The following is a 16,330-nucleotide window of genomic DNA, read 5'->3' as shown; positions in this document are numbered from 1 at the left end:
CACAACGTAGGTCCTGGCCCTGGCCAATCCTCAACTTCTGGTCCTTCAGTCCTGGGAGACTTACCTGGCCACTCATCAAGGGCTTCCCTGAGACCTCGGCCAGCTCTTGGCTCCAGGTTGCCCTGAGAAGCAGGTGGTTCCTCAACTACTCATCCTCGTGTGTCTGGAGACCTTTCTTGGCCCTCAGCTGCTCAGCCCAGCTATTTTAAGATCTGTCCCCAGTCCTTTGCCCAGGTTTTCCCTGAGACCCTTATTGACTATTAATCCTGTCTTCCAGGGCTTCCTGGAGATCCCAGCAGGCACTTGTACCCTTAACCTCGGCTTCCCTGAGACCACCTCAGCACTCAGTCCCTAGTCACAAGCTGCCCTGAGACCCTGGGGTACTCTTAGCCCCTTGCCTCATGCCTCAATGAGATTCAAGCAGCCTACAGCTTGAGTGACCTAAGACTTCCCTGGCCCCAGGCCATCCTGAGACCTACCAGATCCTCAGTCCCTCACCTCACCTTGCTCACAAGACACTGCAGGGACCAGGCTTTGCCAAGACCTGGGTAGGCCCTAGTACTTATTCACAGTGACTGAAGAAGAAAAGGGAGAATGAGAATAATCCTACAAGCTAGTCGAAATGAATTAGACTGCATGTCAGAATGTTTGGGATACAGTAAGAGTGCCAGTAAGGAAAGAAACTTAGTATAGCTGCGTGTATGTACATTGGAGAGAAAAAAAATCAGGAGTATGAGAAGAGAAAGTGAAATCACAAAAAGGTTAATGATAAACCTAAAAGTGAGAAAAGAATAAAAATGCAAAATGAACAAATATAAACAACTAGTGAAGAGGAGGAATCAAATGGATACTGAAAAAACTGTGCAAAGTCTTGATGAAACAAATTTTGAAAAATAAGCTTTGTAATCCAGTAGTATTTGTCAAAAAGAAGAATCATGACTCAAATTAATATTAAAATTAAAAAAGGGAATACCACAATAAATTTCAATGAAAACCAAAGAATCAGGAGGAAATACTTATGCTTAAAATCAAATGCCAGGAAGTGAATACGTTCCTAGATCTACCTTTTATTTTGACCTTCCTAAAATGTACCAAGAGGAAATAGTCACTTCAACAATTAGATGGATGTAGTAATGAAGAGTTGTCATATCCAAAAAGGCCAGGTCTAGATGGATTCACTACCAATCTATGAGAACCTAGAGAGTAACAAACACTGTTCTGATGCCCAGATCAGCAGCTGCCTCTGCCTCCCAATCAGTGCTGGCACGCCATGCATCTCCAACACTGCCACTTCTGTGTCGCGTTCCTTGTCTTTCCATGTCTTGTCATTATCTAAGTGCACTAGCAATGAGTGATTTTACTTATCCAAGGACATTCAGTAACAATGAGACATGCAAGACACTATGTGGAAAACAAACTTTACATCTTTGGCTGGCAGGGTCGGGGCAGGAATTGGGGAGGGAAGGGATAGAACAGGTAAAACAAAGGAGAGGGTAACAATGCTTGATAGGAAATGTACTCATTACCTTACTCCTGTTACTGTAACCATCTGTATAACATGTTTACAATTTAAAAAAAGCATTCAGACACCTACAAGCATGTCCACATGATGACATTCTAGGAAGCATAAACTGGAGGGACTCCTTGAACAAGTAGGGATATAGGAGAGATGGTGAAGGAAACAGTTTTGCCTCCAGTGCCACATCTCTTTGGTAGTTGGGACAGATTGAACACAGCAGTGTCCTCCCAGGCAAGCCCAGGGACAGTTGACTAGGGTGACTGGGTAGAATTGTATACAGCTGTATTTGTGCCCTTCTTGGCAAGTGTTTGTACACAGGGCACCTTTGAGAATGTCTTATGTGAGGGTACGACTCAGGTGAAGGTACCTGTAGAGGAGATGACCTCACTTCCTTGATGAAGGATCAGGTAGAACTCAGAACCCTGTTGCCTAGGTAGCCAGAATCCACAACAGCCCCAGCCAGTTCACTGGTGCTGAGGCTGTGGAGAAAGCAAGATATATCCTGCTGTTTGTTGTCTCCCAAGTTGTTTTGGCTCATGCGTAATGGAAGACCAAAGAGGGGGCTTCACCCATGTCTGGCGACGCTGGGTTACCCCCAAACCCAATAATCCTGAGAGATTTTCCCAGGTGAACACAAAGCTGATAGAGTGTCAGTTAAAGGATAGCCAGCCAATCTCTGATCATCACCAACTTCTCTCTCTCTCTCTCTCTCTCTCTCTCTCTCTCTCTCTCTCTCTCTCTCTCTGTGACAACCCTTTTTCTAGGTTGTATCTCTATACTCTGGAAATGAGTGTTAAAGTTTGCCACCTTTAGTATTTGAGTTGACCTTCCTTGGTCCCCTTCTAGGATGAAAATCAAATGACAATGGGTGAGCCCCAGTGGGCAGAGACACTTAGTGCAGGCACACTGGAAGAGCTGGTGGACCACTTGGTGCCTGCCCAGCTGACGGGGGAGCCCTTCTTCATCCCCACCTTTCTGTCCAGCTACAGAAGGTTTACCAATGCCCAGCAGGTGCTGGACCTGCTGTTCATAAGGTGAGCACCTAGTTCAAGATCAGGGGTCTCCTTACCACTAAGTGGAACCTGGGGAATGGCCTGAAACTCTGACCCCTAGTTTGATCCTGGGAAGTACTGCCTAAATCACTATCTTAGTGTCCTGGCAGGGCGATATGGTTTGAGCCTTGGCAGTGCTTGCCTAGCCTGTCCCTGGAGAGCAGGCTGCCTAGGACTTCAGCCTCTTCCTTGTGACCTGTTTTCCTTAGAAAGCAGCTCTGTCCTCCTGCAGCACATACCCAAGTCCTCAGGAAAAGCAGCTTCTGTTTTAAAAAGGGGACTTCACATTATATCTGAGAGGAGTGCCTCTAACCAGTACATAGACATCCTGGCACACTGAAATACCTGAAAAGGAGCTGGTTGGCCTCTTCCATGTTGCAAATAGATAAGATCCAGTTACATTAGAAGTGCAGATTTCCAAACACTGATCATAGTTGAGTGAGAAGAGCAAGTAAATCCTTTCTATCTTGAAATCCAAGACATGGGTTGATGGCCAGTAAAACCGAACATTCTAAACAGGTTCCGCAGGTGTGAAGCCCTCTTGGACTCCTATAGAGATGGTGAAATCCTTCCCTATTCCTCTGAGAAGATCATCCCACAAGACCAGCTCAGAAAGTGAGTGGGCCTTAGGTCAAAGGGCTGGAAACATCTATCTCCAGAGTGAGGACATTTGTGTCCTTAATAGAAAAGACAAACAGTGGAGTCCCAAACTCTTGTGATTCTTTTTTTTTTTTTGAAACATTTTATGATTGTACACAGTTGTAGAAAGGAGCTGTCATTCACCAAAACAGTTTATGAATACAGTGTATCCTGATCAATGTCACCTTTTTTCAGCATTCTCATACACCATTCCCAACCCACCCCTTCCCTTACTTATCTTGACTTTAGATTACGTATTTTTATCAATTCTGAGAAATGTACAATGAATTTTTGCCTGCATTCTCTCCATTTCCCCCATTCATTCTTCAACTGCTCCCCCCTTGTCCCCACTCTGTCCTCTTGCAAGTACCCAGTTGCTGATATTGATTTTGTCAGGTTTGACTTAGACTTTTTACAGAATTATGCGATCTTTGCTCTCCATAGATTCCATCAAACTTCAGTTAACTCATTGGTTACCTTTGCTTACCATGCAGTACGTTTATCTGTAGATTCATAGGCACATTCTAGTTACCTCAAAGGAGGGAGGCCATACAAACTTTGTTTTCTGGATCTGACTTAATACATCCTTTTCCAAATCTTCCCATGGTACAATATCATTCCTGCTGATGGATTCATAGGATTCCAATATGTATATATACCATATTTTCTTGATCTAGTGATTCATGGAAGGGCATCAGGGCTGATTCCATATATTGGCTACAGTAAATAATACCGTAACAAACATGTTTGTGCTGGTAGCTTTAGTGTGACTGTTTTCTCTTCTTCTTCTTCTTCTTTTTTTAATCTGGTCGTGGGGCCTGAACTCTGGGCCTGGGTGCTGTCCCTCAGCTCTTCAGCTCAAGGCTAGCACTCTACCACTTGAGCCACAGTGCCACTTCCAGCTTTTTTCTTTTTGCTTATGTGGTGCTGAGGAATCTAACCTAGGGCCTCAGGCATTCAAGGCAAGCGCTCTACCACTGAGCCACCTTCCCAGCCCCTGTTTTCTCTTCTATTAAATGATTGCCCAAGAGAAGAATTTCTGGGTCATTGTGTAGCACTATGTTACATTTCTGAGGAAATTCCATACTGCTTTCTAGAGTGGACAAACAAGCTTACCATCTCACCAACAGTATAATAGAGATCCCTTTTGTCCATATTCATGCCAGGATTTGTTATTGTTAGTTTTCTTATTTTTGGCCATTCTAATTGACATGAGGTAGAATCTCACTGTTGGTTTGACTTGCATTTCCTTTATGGCCAGACATGCTGAACATTTCTTCATGTGTCCATTGGCCATTTTTACATCATCTTCTGAGAATTCTCTCTTTAACGCATTAGCCCATTGATTAATTTGGTGGTTTATTTTTGAAGGTTTATTTGATGAGGCTTAATATTGTGAGCTGTTCAGTATACTTGGATATTAATCCCTTGTTCAAGACCTTCTTTTTAACTTGTTATATATGTCCTTTGACATGCAGAAAGTGTACTTTTGAAGAAATGCCATTTGTCCAGTCTTTCTTTGGTTTCTTCTGATTCTGGATCTTTACTTAGAAAGGCTGATCTGTGCCTAGGAGCTCTAATGTTTCCACTCCCCTTTCCTGTAATGTTTTCATGGTTTCTGTCTTGACCTAATCTTTGATCCATTTTGAATTGATTCTGGTGCAAACTGATGTATAAGGCTCTAGTTTCAGTTTTATGCCAATGGACAGCAAATTTTTCCATTACCAGCTGTCTTTCTTCCAACCTATGTTGTACTGGAGCATTGAGGTGAAAGGATTTGGTTTAGAAGAAAAACATGAGACTCTGAGCACCAGGCAACACTGGGATACCTAAGGGCTCAGAAGAAACTCCTGGAAGAATCCATCTTCCCTATAGTATATTCCAGCCAGGCTAGCCCATCATTAATCAGGTGAGACAAAAAAGTGTGTAGACCTTGCTGCTGGGCATTGAACCCTCAGTGAGAGCCTGGGGTCAGGCTGTATCTTCAGGAGAATGACACATTACATGTGGTACAGATAATGAGGCAGCAGTGCATCAGGTGTGGTGCCATCAGGATCCTGTGTATGCCATGTGGGACAAGCCATTTGGAGACTTTTAGTGGGGAGAGAGAGATTAGAGGCTGTGGTACTTGGTGAAAACAAGAGAGCTGCTCAGAGTACTGATCATGGGATCCATGCCTGGGTATTCTCTGCAGCTCTGGCCTGGCTAACCTGGTCTGCCCCGCCTTGCCAGCCAGAGTGGCTTGGGGTAGGGTCCACTAAACACTGGATGGATAGGGACTGGCCCTAATCCCTGTCCCATTGGTGCTCAGGGAATTCACTGGGAAGAAGGAGAGGCCAGGCCTCAGACTCAGCTGCACACCTTTTCTCCTCCCAGTGCCATCTCCTCCATCTTGGGCACCTGGCTGGATCTGTACTCAGAGGATTTCTGCCAACCTCTGCAAAGTTCATGCTTCAAGAAACTAATGGCTTACCTTCAGTCGTACATGCCTGGTTCTGACATGATATCTCGTGTCAACACTCTCCTGGGCCAGATAGAGGCCCTAGAGCCCAACAAGGCTGAGTCTGAGGGTGAGAATCCAGGGGTGGGAACAGGGAGGGGAGAAGGGGAGTCAGGGCAGGGCCACACTGGGAGGCATAGTTAAGTGTGGCTTAGAATTAGAAGCAAGAAGGAACCTGAAAGGCACAGTGGGTAGGAGGCATTTTAGAAGGTATCCTATTGAAAGTGAGGAACTGGAAATTTTGGGGGCAGAGGGTGTCTTCTCTACCTTTGAAAACACTTAGAGCATTGCAGTAATGTGAAGAATCTTCTGTGCTCTTCCAGGTGTTTCACCAGCCCAAAATCCTTACGAAGAGTTGACGCCAACCCAACCTGCAGCGGTGGTTCCCTGCCTAACAGGAAAACCAGTGTCACATTCAGAGAGCCAGCTAGCTCCATCTGTGCCTCTGGTGCCTGGCCCAGTGGGAGTCAAAGGCTCTAGTTCTGAGTGGGAGCCCAATTCATATTTAGCACAAGCCTCAGTTTGTGTGGCAAGCCCAGCAGGAGAATTGGCCTCAGCTTCACAGCTGGAGCCAACTCCACCTGTGGCTCTGGTGGCCAGCACAGCAGGAGAACCATCATCAGCTAGCTGCAACCTAGAGTCTGTGGCTCTGATGCCAACCTCAGCAGCAGAACCAATACCATGTATAGAGCTGGAACAAGAGTCAGCTCCAGCACCTGCTCTTGAGCTGGAGCCAGATCCTGTTGTGGGTCAAGAGCCTAAGCCCTATGCAGAACCTCTTTCAGAGCTGGATCCAGAAGTCTCAGGTTCCATTGATTCAGAGCCTGAGGAGGCATCAGGTTCCTCAGGAGACCCTTCAAGTCTTTCTTCTGGTACCTCACAGAACTGGATGAACAAGGAGAAGCTGGATTTCTTGGCTTTTTCTCCTGATCTGGTGGCCAAGCAACTCACCATGATGGATGTGGTGAGGTCCTAGGCAGGGATGAAGGGAGGATGGGGCACCTGCTCTATTCTGCTGCCTGTTCTGTAGCTGCTTCTTCCCGGGGCCATGGCCTTGTCTAAATCCCAGCTCCACAATACCTAACCATGCCAAAGCAAATTTCTGACATGGAATCATAAGAGATGAGACCCACTCCCCTCCCAGGGGCAGCCAGGCCTATAGCTCATCCTCATTCCAGGAACCCTCTCCAGCATGAGGACGTTTTAGGCACCTATTTTATCACAGGTTAGGGAAGACAAGTCTGGCCTTTACAAAAGGTAGACATTGCATGTGCACCAGGAGACAGGCTTGAAGTGGCTATGTGAGGGCACACCCTGCTGGCCAAGGCCAAGCAGACAGAGTTAATTTCAAGTGGATAGACTGGGATTAGGTAGAGAAAACACAGCTCTCACTTTCCTGCCTATGTTTTCTTCTATGACACTCAGGTGTTGGGTGTTCTAGGTGGTCAGCACACCAGATCCAGAGCTTCCCACTGGCTCAGGTCACCTTGTGCACTTCCCTAGCTCCATCTCCTACTAGAGTCATCCCAGCCTGCACCTGGCATTGCAATCTATGACAAGGCCGGGTGACACCATGCTCTTCCCCAGGAACTATTCAGAAAGGTAGTGCCCTACCAGTGCCTGGGCTCTATCTGGTCCAAGAGTGACAAGAAGGTCAAGGAGCACTTGGCCCCAACCGTCTGGGCCAACATCACACACTTCAACAGCGTGTCATCCTGTGTAATCACAAGCTGTCTTGGGGATCACAGCATGAGGGCCCCAGACAGAGCTCTTCTGGTGCAGCAGTGGATCAAGGTGGCCTGGGTATGATTCATGGGGCGACCAGGGACTCTCTCTTCTACCTCTTATCCCCAAGATTTTACTGTGTTCAGAGACCTCTGTGGATTGAGTCCCTCTTCCCCACAGACAACCTTTCCTCTAGCAGGCCACTCACTGTCTCTGTGCTCTCCCAGATCTTGGGCCATGTAAAATCCTGCCTACTTGTCCCATACTCCCTGATGTACTCCCTGATCTCTCCCAAAACCTAAGTATGAGAGGCTAAACCAGCAACCATGGTAAAATCTGGTGTTAGAATCATCCAAATCTCACTCAGTCTTTCTCCCCAGGAGTGCCTAGTGCTGAGGAACTTCTCCTCCATGTTTGCCATCATCTCTGCCCTGCAAAGCTCTTCCATCCACCGCCTGGAGAGGACCTGGGAAATGGTTTCCAGGTGGGTCCTCTCTCTGCAGGAGCTGTGCTGGCACAAAGGCTGGCATCACCCAAACTAAGATCTGGGGCCTCAACAACAGATCATGGGCTCCTTGGCTGTGAGACTCACTTTGCTCTGTCTTTGGCAGGGACCAGCTCCCTGTCTGTCTAAACCTGGAGACACACAGGAGGTAGCTAGGTTTCTTGGATTGCCACTGATCTGCTTTTTTGAAATCAAACCAGAGCTACATTTTGGTAAAGAAGTAGCACCCGATTTTTGCCAGGATGAAAAACTTTCTCCAAGCCTATGTGTCCATATAATTCAAAAGATGTATTCCAACAATCTTGTCTAGGCAATTGGAAGTCTTGGTTTTAAAACAAAATGGAGATCCACTCTCTCATCCCCCCATCTTTTCAACTGTCCCTTTCTCTTGTCTCCTCCTGTAGGGATAGCTTCCAAAGATTTCACAAACTGTCAGAGATAATTTCTCCAGATAATAACCACAGCAGGTGCAGAGAACTGCTATTCAAGGTAAGGGGAGGTGGGTGAGGAGAGGACAAGTATGTGTTGTTATCTCTCTGTGTTTTGAAATTTTCCAATTCTGTGTCATCTGAACTAAAGAGAGAAGAGGCTGCTTAGACATTGATCAGAGGCCTCTCACAATAGTTGTACTGCAGGAAGATAGGGTATCTCTGTAAGACACTTGAACCCAGGTTTGGGGTGTCTTTCTTCCTACTGGGATTATATATTGTTAGACTGTGTTAATGGAGTGGTTGAGTCCGTTTGCCAAGACACAGGTCCCACCAGTCCCCAGGAGCCCTGGCTTCTGCTGTCGTCACTGTTGGCTGGACTTCACTGGGGAGATTCCTGCTATGCTGTGCCACTGGGGTTCTCAGTGCTGCTCTGGGCCAAATGGACATGGAAGTCATTGGGTTAGAGCCAAAACATCCAGGCTCAGGATGTAACATGGGAGGCACTGTGTTGGCTCTGTGTTGTGCTCTAGAGAAGTTGCTGTTGCTGAACACAGAAAAGCTGTGGTAGGTACTACACAGGTGGATCTGTGGAAAGCCTAGCTGATTTAAAAATTAAAAGGGAATGGTCACCTCATTGAGTGTCTTTCCTAAACTCTCTAGCAGCTACTATGTAACCAGGAAACAAGATTCACTTCCTCAGTCACAGTTCATAATTATCCACATCAGGGGCCCTGACAAAGGCCCCAATTCAAGTGTAATAGTAGAATTGACTTCCATGGGAGAATAGTAGAGGATTTGTGGGATTAGAAAAAAAATGGCTTTAGACTTGGGCCCAGTGCAAAGACAGAGAATTCGGCACCTGGGCCAGGCAGAAAGCTTCAGTCTTCCTCTCTCTTTGAGCCTCAATTACTCTAGGAACCCTGGCACACACCAAAGGGCTGGAGCACAAGACCTTAGTCAATAGCCTGATGAGGCTGAAGGATTTTTCCCCTTGTATAGCTACAGGGCACTGGACAAGTTTCCAGCCCTCTCTTCACTTCATTATTTTCATCTGGCATATAAAGAGATGAGGAGGCTTAGGTTTATTTCACAAGGGAAGATGAGGTCCAATAGAGAAAGAGATGTTCAAGAATTCAGAAACGGCCTTGGCGCTGGTGCTAATCAGGACAGCACCACTGGTGGGGGAAGATACTGAGTACTCCCAGCCCCTGAGGCAGGTGTATTCCCACACACCTTGCAGAAGAGGAAACAGTCACAGTGAGGCCAGGTTCCTCACTTGGGATCCCACATTAGTGGAACTCAGGTAGAGACTGAGCTAGAATCAGCCTGCCAGGTGGTGGACCCTTTGTCACAGACAACCAGGGAACTCTGTGCTCATGGTCTTGGATGATTGCGGATAGGAGAAAAACCTCTCTGACTCCACTCCCAATCATGGCAGGACACTTCCATAGTTGCCACCAAGGAGAAGAAGGCCAAGAGAGGTCTGCGGCTGTCAAAGGAGTTGGTGAGTAACGGTGCCCAAAGCCCCAGCTGTGTAAGAGAAGAGAGTTCCCCTGGAGATCTTTTTACCTTTTCCCCACTTCTCTATATGCACTCTGAGAAATGGGCTCCATGTCTTCAGCATTCTGGCCCTGTTTTCATTGTGGAAGAGGTGCTGGACCCACCAGAACCAGGACTTAATCTATAGAAAGGCTGGGTGGCACAGGCTACACCAGCTGGGGTTCTTTAATGCCAGTATGGGACATAACCTGATGCAGATGCAGTTTGGAGTTCCAACTGCAGGGGAGGAGCTCAACACAGAACTGCCATATGATCCCCAGGCTACTCTGATAACAAAGCCCCTGTGGGGCTTGGAATGACTGAGCACCTCTTGGGAGAGGATCCCTGGGCCTAACTTACCATCCCTACCAATCTTACAGGTGCTAGTCAAGGGCACTATTCCCTACCTAGGAATTATCCTAAAGGACCTCATGATGATTGACACTGCCTTTCAGGACTTCCTGGATGTGAGTAGCCAGGGCACAGTTGGCGGCCTGGGTCCAGGAGAAAAAGTCCCCCTATTGAGTTCTTAGGTCTAGCATACTTGAGAGCCTTCCATCTCCTCTCTGAGCAGAACACTGCACCCATTTTCGTCTGTGACTTTCAGAGCTGCCTGAGACAGAGGCAGATACTCAGCTGGAACAGCAAATTCATCAAGACTAGCTGGGGAAAAGAGAGCATAGCCAAGGTTAAAAGACATGCAGAATGTGGTCTAGCAAAGCCTTTGACCTGAAACCCAAGTCCCTCACAAGATTTAGACAATTGGATCTCAGAACTTCAGTCCCTAGGGAAGGTCTAAGGAGAAGAAAGTCCCTGTCTGCAAATTGCCCTCACTCAGTTCCTGTATATGTGTCCTGCCTCCAGGGGTAGAAGAGCCCAGGCAGGCAGGAGGGCCATTTCTAATCACATTTCTGTCTGTCTTTTAGGAGGGAGTAATTAATTTCCAGAAATTGAGAAAGGTGAGTTACAACTCCCCACACAGATAGATGCGCATAGCAGGGTTGGATTAACCGGTGTATTCACTCGAGTTACGTGGACCTTTGGTAGAGAGGCTAGGCACCTCCAGCAGGAAGCTGGGTGTCTGAGGTGGGACCGAGGAGAGCATCCAGAGACTGACTGTGTATGCAATCATGTTCAAACAGGGAGAACCTGGTGGGAGGAAGATGAGGGGCTCCCACTGCAGAGAGCAGAAATCCATTCCCCAGCACAGCCCAGTCATGTCACCATCCTCTCCTGTCCTCACCAGGAATTCGATGTGATGGAGCAGGTGAGGCAGCTGCAGTCCACCTGCAATTATTATACCTTCACACCAGAACAACACTTTCTTACCTGGTTCAGGGGCCTAGAGCGGCTCAGCGAGAAGGCCAGGTGAGCTGGAACCACAGGGCAACATGAGTGGGGTTGTCCCTAGGATGGAGTCCTGAGAGCCTAGATCTGTACCTGGGTCACTGTGACACTCTATGGGGCCTAGTGAGCAACTGATACCAGATTCTACAGTTCAGGCAGACACTGGGAAGGGCCCAAGCATGCTATTCTGTCAGCTCAAACCATCCCTTTCCTTAGTTATGACCTGTCTCTTGCACTGGAGCCCCGGACCCAGAATAACAGCAAAAGCCTTAATACCAAGAAGCGCTTTGGCATTGGCAAGGCCTGGAAGAAGTAAGTGCATCGGCGTTTTGGGGCAGGGGCCAGGGAACATGCTGGGCTGGGAGACAGGAGCCAGATATTCAGGTGATACCTTTCCATGGCAAGCCCTGTTCCTGGGCTGAGAGTCCTTGGTCTCTGCTTCTCACTTCCTCCACTGTCATGTCTCTATGGGCCTTCAGTTGTGGAAGGAGGAAGGTAGCTGGTGATGGACCTACATCCTTGAATGGGGCACCAATCACAGAGTGTATGGGGTCCAGGGATTGGTTCTTGTGTCTTTGTGGAGTTCCTCCCAGTAAACTTGGCCTTCTCTAAAGCCGCCAGGCCCAGAAAACTGACCTCAATACCAGTGGAAGCTCCCAGTCCACACCACTGGATCAGGCCAAGTGTGGCCCTAACAACAGCAGTGGGGACATCCCGGAAGTGACCTCACACAGTAACAGGAAGCTGGCTGGCTCATCTAGCTCCCACATAGACCTCAACAGGAGCCTCAACAAAGAATCCTCTGAATTCCGGGAAAAGGTGACTTTGGCCCTTCCCATACCCCTCCTTCCCAGTGCCAGCCTTCTCAATATCCATACCATGAACCCCAAAAATTCAGTTCCAAAATTCCACTGGCTGCCACACTGGAGCACTTGTAAATGTCCTGGCTTCTCCTGACATTGCTGCTGTCCACCACAGGTCTGGAAATCAGCCTCCCCCTCATCTCCAGGAATTTCAGAGACTTCCTTGTCTTCCATCACCACCTCCACAGCCTCAGCCTCTACCAAATCTGTGGCTAACAGAGGCAATATGAAGAGCCCTGTGTCTGAGGTTAGAAGCAAGAGCTCCACCATGCCTTTGTATAACCAGCAGATAGGAGACTCCTGTGTTATCAGAGTGAGCCTACAAGAGGACACAGGAAATGTATACAAAAGCATCCTGGTACGTTGGAAACATGGCATTCTTCTTGGTGTGCTCCAACTGTGAGACTCCCATTTACCTTCCATTCCTTCCTGAATTTGACCTTGTAGTGAATGGTGAAGAACTGACCGTGGTGCAGAACAAATGTAGTGCTCAGGGCTTGAGCTGAAAGGGGGGTTGGGAGCAGTGCACACAACCTGCAGGCAGGAGTGGAACAGTAGCTTTGAGGAAAAGAAACGAGACTAATGTAAATGACATCCAGGATTGTCTAGGGCAGAACCAAACTATAACATTCACAATGTACTGTGAAGACAGACCAAGACCCTAGTTTTTGTAGCAAATAAGGTAGCAATGGATGTGATCAGTTGGCTGGGGGAGAAATTCACCTATTTCTCAGATGTTAGAAGGCTGCTGAGTAGGCAATAGTCACATTCAAATCTAGGTTGGGAGACAGGAAGTCTTAGCAAGCTGCTGGCCTTGGGGGAATATAGTGCTCAGAACCTGCATGGTATTAACCATGGAGGCAACAGGCTGTACTCACATGAGAGGTCTCTGGCTTCCCCCAAGTCCTCAACTGGGAATGAGGTCTTGATAGATTCTCCTTCCTCATGCTGGAGTTGCATTCCATGACACCCCATATTGTTCTGTTCCCTCTTAGCCAGATGCTAGAATGGCCGTCATTCACAGCTACCTGGGAGACTCTGTGTTTTTTCTCTCCTGAGCTCTGAACCTCCGGGGAGTCACAGAAGTGCCCACCACTGCATCCTTGAGCCCAGAGCAGGCCTGGCTTGGAGGCACTGGCCATTGTACTAACTCCCCCCTTCCATTGGGCTGAACAAGAGGAAGTTGTTTCCTTTTGGCATGGGCAATCTTGTTATTATTCCTAAAGGGAAAATAACTGAAAAGGAGTTTGGAGCAGGTAGAACTAGGAATAGTTGGGAAAGTACCACTGTTGTTTATGTGGAGATCACTCCCAGTAAGGAATAGATGAAATGCTCCATGACAGCATGTGTGATTTCTGTGCTTAGTGTGCGTTTGATCCAGAGGATCCCTGTCCACTGAACTCTGGGAAGGCACACCGGGCTTTCACACTGATGTCTTCTCTCCTGTTCTGAACAGGTGACAAACCAGGACAAGACCCGGGATATCATCCTGAAGGCCATGAAGAAACATTTCTTGCATGGTTACAAGCCAGAGCACTTGGAGCTGGTCCAAATCATATCAGAGGATAGAAGTAAGTCACTGAATAATGGCATAAGGGAGTCAGCATGTACACAGCCCAAAGTCGGGGTGCAGCAGTCTAGTGGTGGACATTGTGTACCTAACACAATGCTGCAAGCCAATATCAGATGCTTCAGATCTTGTTACTGCCCAAGTTGGTGGATATATCTATGCTTGCCCTGCCTATCAAGGGAAGGGTCAGTGCAAAGAGAGTAAGGTGTGGATAGAAGGCAGCCTCCATGTGTCAGGGTGGCCAGATTGCTCATTAGAAGAGACTTTGCTGACTAAACTGTGGAATGAAGACAGCAGAAGGAATCTGAAACTGGGGGTGTAGCTCCATGAAGAACTGCTTGCCTAGCATCCATGAGATACTTGATCTATTCCCAGGACTTTTCAAAACGTTTCCTCCAAACCACTCCCAAACCCAGTTTGAGCATGTCAAAGTTCATGACACAAATCCAACCAAATGACATGAAAGCATGCAATAAGGAGCTGAGTCAGTGCAGTTGTTCACAGAGGAATAAAAGCAGAATCCAGTAGATGCGCAGCCCAGAGCAAGCTTTCTGAGACCAGGAGGAAGTTCCAAAACTTCTTTCCTGTGTTCTTCTAAAGGAGGTTGAGAGAAGACAAGAGGTTAGGTAGAGATGAGAGATAGAGGCAGAGACAGAGACAGACAGACAGACAGACAGACACACACACACACACACACACACACACACACACACACACACACACACACACAGACTGAAGAGAAACAGAAACACAGAAAAAGAAATATATTTACATGGACCACAAAGGCAAATGCATGGTGTCATTGCTCTGTTGCTTTTTAATTTTATTGTCAATGTGATATACAGAGGGTCATAATTGTATATGTAATGAGTACATTTCTTGTGGAATATGGTTACCATCCCTCATTTTTCTCCCACTTTCCCCCTCCCCCTGCTCCTTCAAAGTTGCAAAGTTCATTTCTAACATTGTCTTTTAAGTATCACTGCTGCAAAGGACAAAGACCCAATGTGCTGTTTTTATAATGAACTGAGGAATCCACCAGGCTCTTTGTGTAGATGGCCAGCATTGATTGCAAGTTCCTAGAGGATCTGTCATAAAATGTTTCTTACTATGTTCTTACTATGAAAGCAGCATGGGGTCCCTTCTTTCAGGATAGTAAGACAGAGGCCTTGGGAGGGTAATGAATGACAATGAGAAACAACCATGTTGGCAGAAATTGAGTCCAGCCCAGATTAAGTGACAGGAGACTCCAGGACAGAGAACACTTGATCTCAAATAAGAGCCCAAAGCCAGGACCTGCTGAGTGCTTGAGCTCACTGTGTGGGAGAACCTCAGAAGCAATTGCAAAAGGTTTGGGCCAATGCTTGCTCTTCTGTGGTCCTTGGAGTCCTTGTTCTCAGTAGGCCAATACTCCCAGCAAGGAATCTCCATTCTGGAAAGCCTGCTCTGCTTGCAGATTTGGTAACACAGGCAGCAGTAAGAGCAGGATAGGAATATCCTGTGACACTTGCAGGATGAGCTGGCATCATGGACGCCTATTTATTTTCTGAGCAAGACAGGCTAGAGTTCAGCAGTCAGCAGAGTCTGTTGCCAGGCAAGAGTCACAGCATTGGTCTTCCTAGATCTGGATTGGAGATATTAAAGGCCATGGGTCAGACCTAATCTGAGGAAGCTCTCAAGGAATTGTGTCTCCATGTCTGTCAGTGCTGCTTACTAGCTTTCTGTCCTTCTTCCACCAGAGCTGAGGATCCCCGGGGATGCTAATCTTTTCTATGCCATGAACAGCATGGCGAAGTATAATTTTATGCTGCAAAAGTCGACCTACTTCCTGGAGCAACAGTCAAGCAAAGAGCCAGGTCCACCCTACAGGAAGAGAAAGGATGGAAAAACTGCAGGACACCATTAGTGGGTGTCTCCCCTGGCTGGCCTCCAACTAAGTACTTCCAAACTCAAGTCCCCAAGCCACACTGTACTTGCCACTCTGCTCATCTCCAGGTCACACTCAGAATCACATATCCACAGTCTCCTCCTTCTGTCAGAATTACACTTGAAATTGGACAGTGTCCTATCATCTGGGACTCCCAGAAGTGCCTCAGGGGCCAGCTCCTGTTGAGGGTGGAGGAATGCCCATGAGTCTTGACCTGACACCTTTCTCTAGTGCAGGTCACTACCAAATTTGCCTGTGGATTCCACAGAGCACTCTCTTACCAAGCTTATATGACTTTCAATTCTATCATCCTGCCCAGAGACTTCAAGAGACTTCAAGGGACCCAGGAGAAAGCCTCCCTGCCTTTTAGTCATTCTAACCTTTAGTAGGCTGCACTGAAGAGTCTCCTGTCAGGGCTGACTGAGAGTGAGTGTGGCTCACAACAAACCCTAGGGCACCATAGAGGGAAGGCCTCTTCTAGAACTCAGTCTTTACTACTCAACGGCAGACAATCAATGGCCTGCCAAGTTAACATGCCACTCCATACAGAAAAAGCATACTGAGCATTAGAGAGCACATGGATATAATTTTTGGAAGCATTTGGCCCTGTATCTATTTATTGTTTGTAGTTAGCATTTGTAGAAGGAGCAGAAAGCACAGTGCTACTGATTGGGTAGGGCAATGTGTAGATATCATAAATGTATAGATATTAT

General features: G+C 47.2%; 1 protein-coding gene across 1 annotated transcript; it reads left to right on the top strand.

Moving 5' to 3' along the window:
* The first annotated feature begins 2,062 nt into the window (after positions 1-2,062).
* On the top strand, positions 2,063-15,940 carry LOC138836801 (ral guanine nucleotide dissociation stimulator-like). The gene is made up of 16 exons (XM_070035433.1): positions 2,063-2,146; positions 2,366-2,553; positions 3,091-3,186; positions 5,587-5,780; positions 6,034-6,674; positions 7,298-7,513; positions 7,816-7,919; positions 8,345-8,429; positions 10,291-10,377; positions 10,837-10,869; positions 11,157-11,278; positions 11,474-11,569; positions 11,872-12,076; positions 12,236-12,478; positions 13,577-13,691; positions 15,430-15,940. Exons 1-16 carry the CDS (start codon positions 2,063-2,065, stop codon positions 15,594-15,596), a joined length of 2,676 nt encoding a protein of 891 aa, XP_069891534.1. The 3' UTR covers positions 15,597-15,940.
* Positions 15,941-16,330: the final 390 nt, after the last annotated feature.

Source organism: Dipodomys merriami, unplaced genomic scaffold (assembly GCF_024711535.1).
Source record: "Dipodomys merriami isolate MVZ:Mamm:240054 unplaced genomic scaffold, mDipMer1.0.p SCAF_26, whole genome shotgun sequence".
Lineage (NCBI taxonomy): Eukaryota > Metazoa > Chordata > Mammalia > Rodentia > Heteromyidae > Dipodomys > Dipodomys merriami.
The sequence above is the reverse complement of the archived record's forward strand: the minus strand, read 5'-3'. Positions and strand labels throughout refer to the sequence as shown.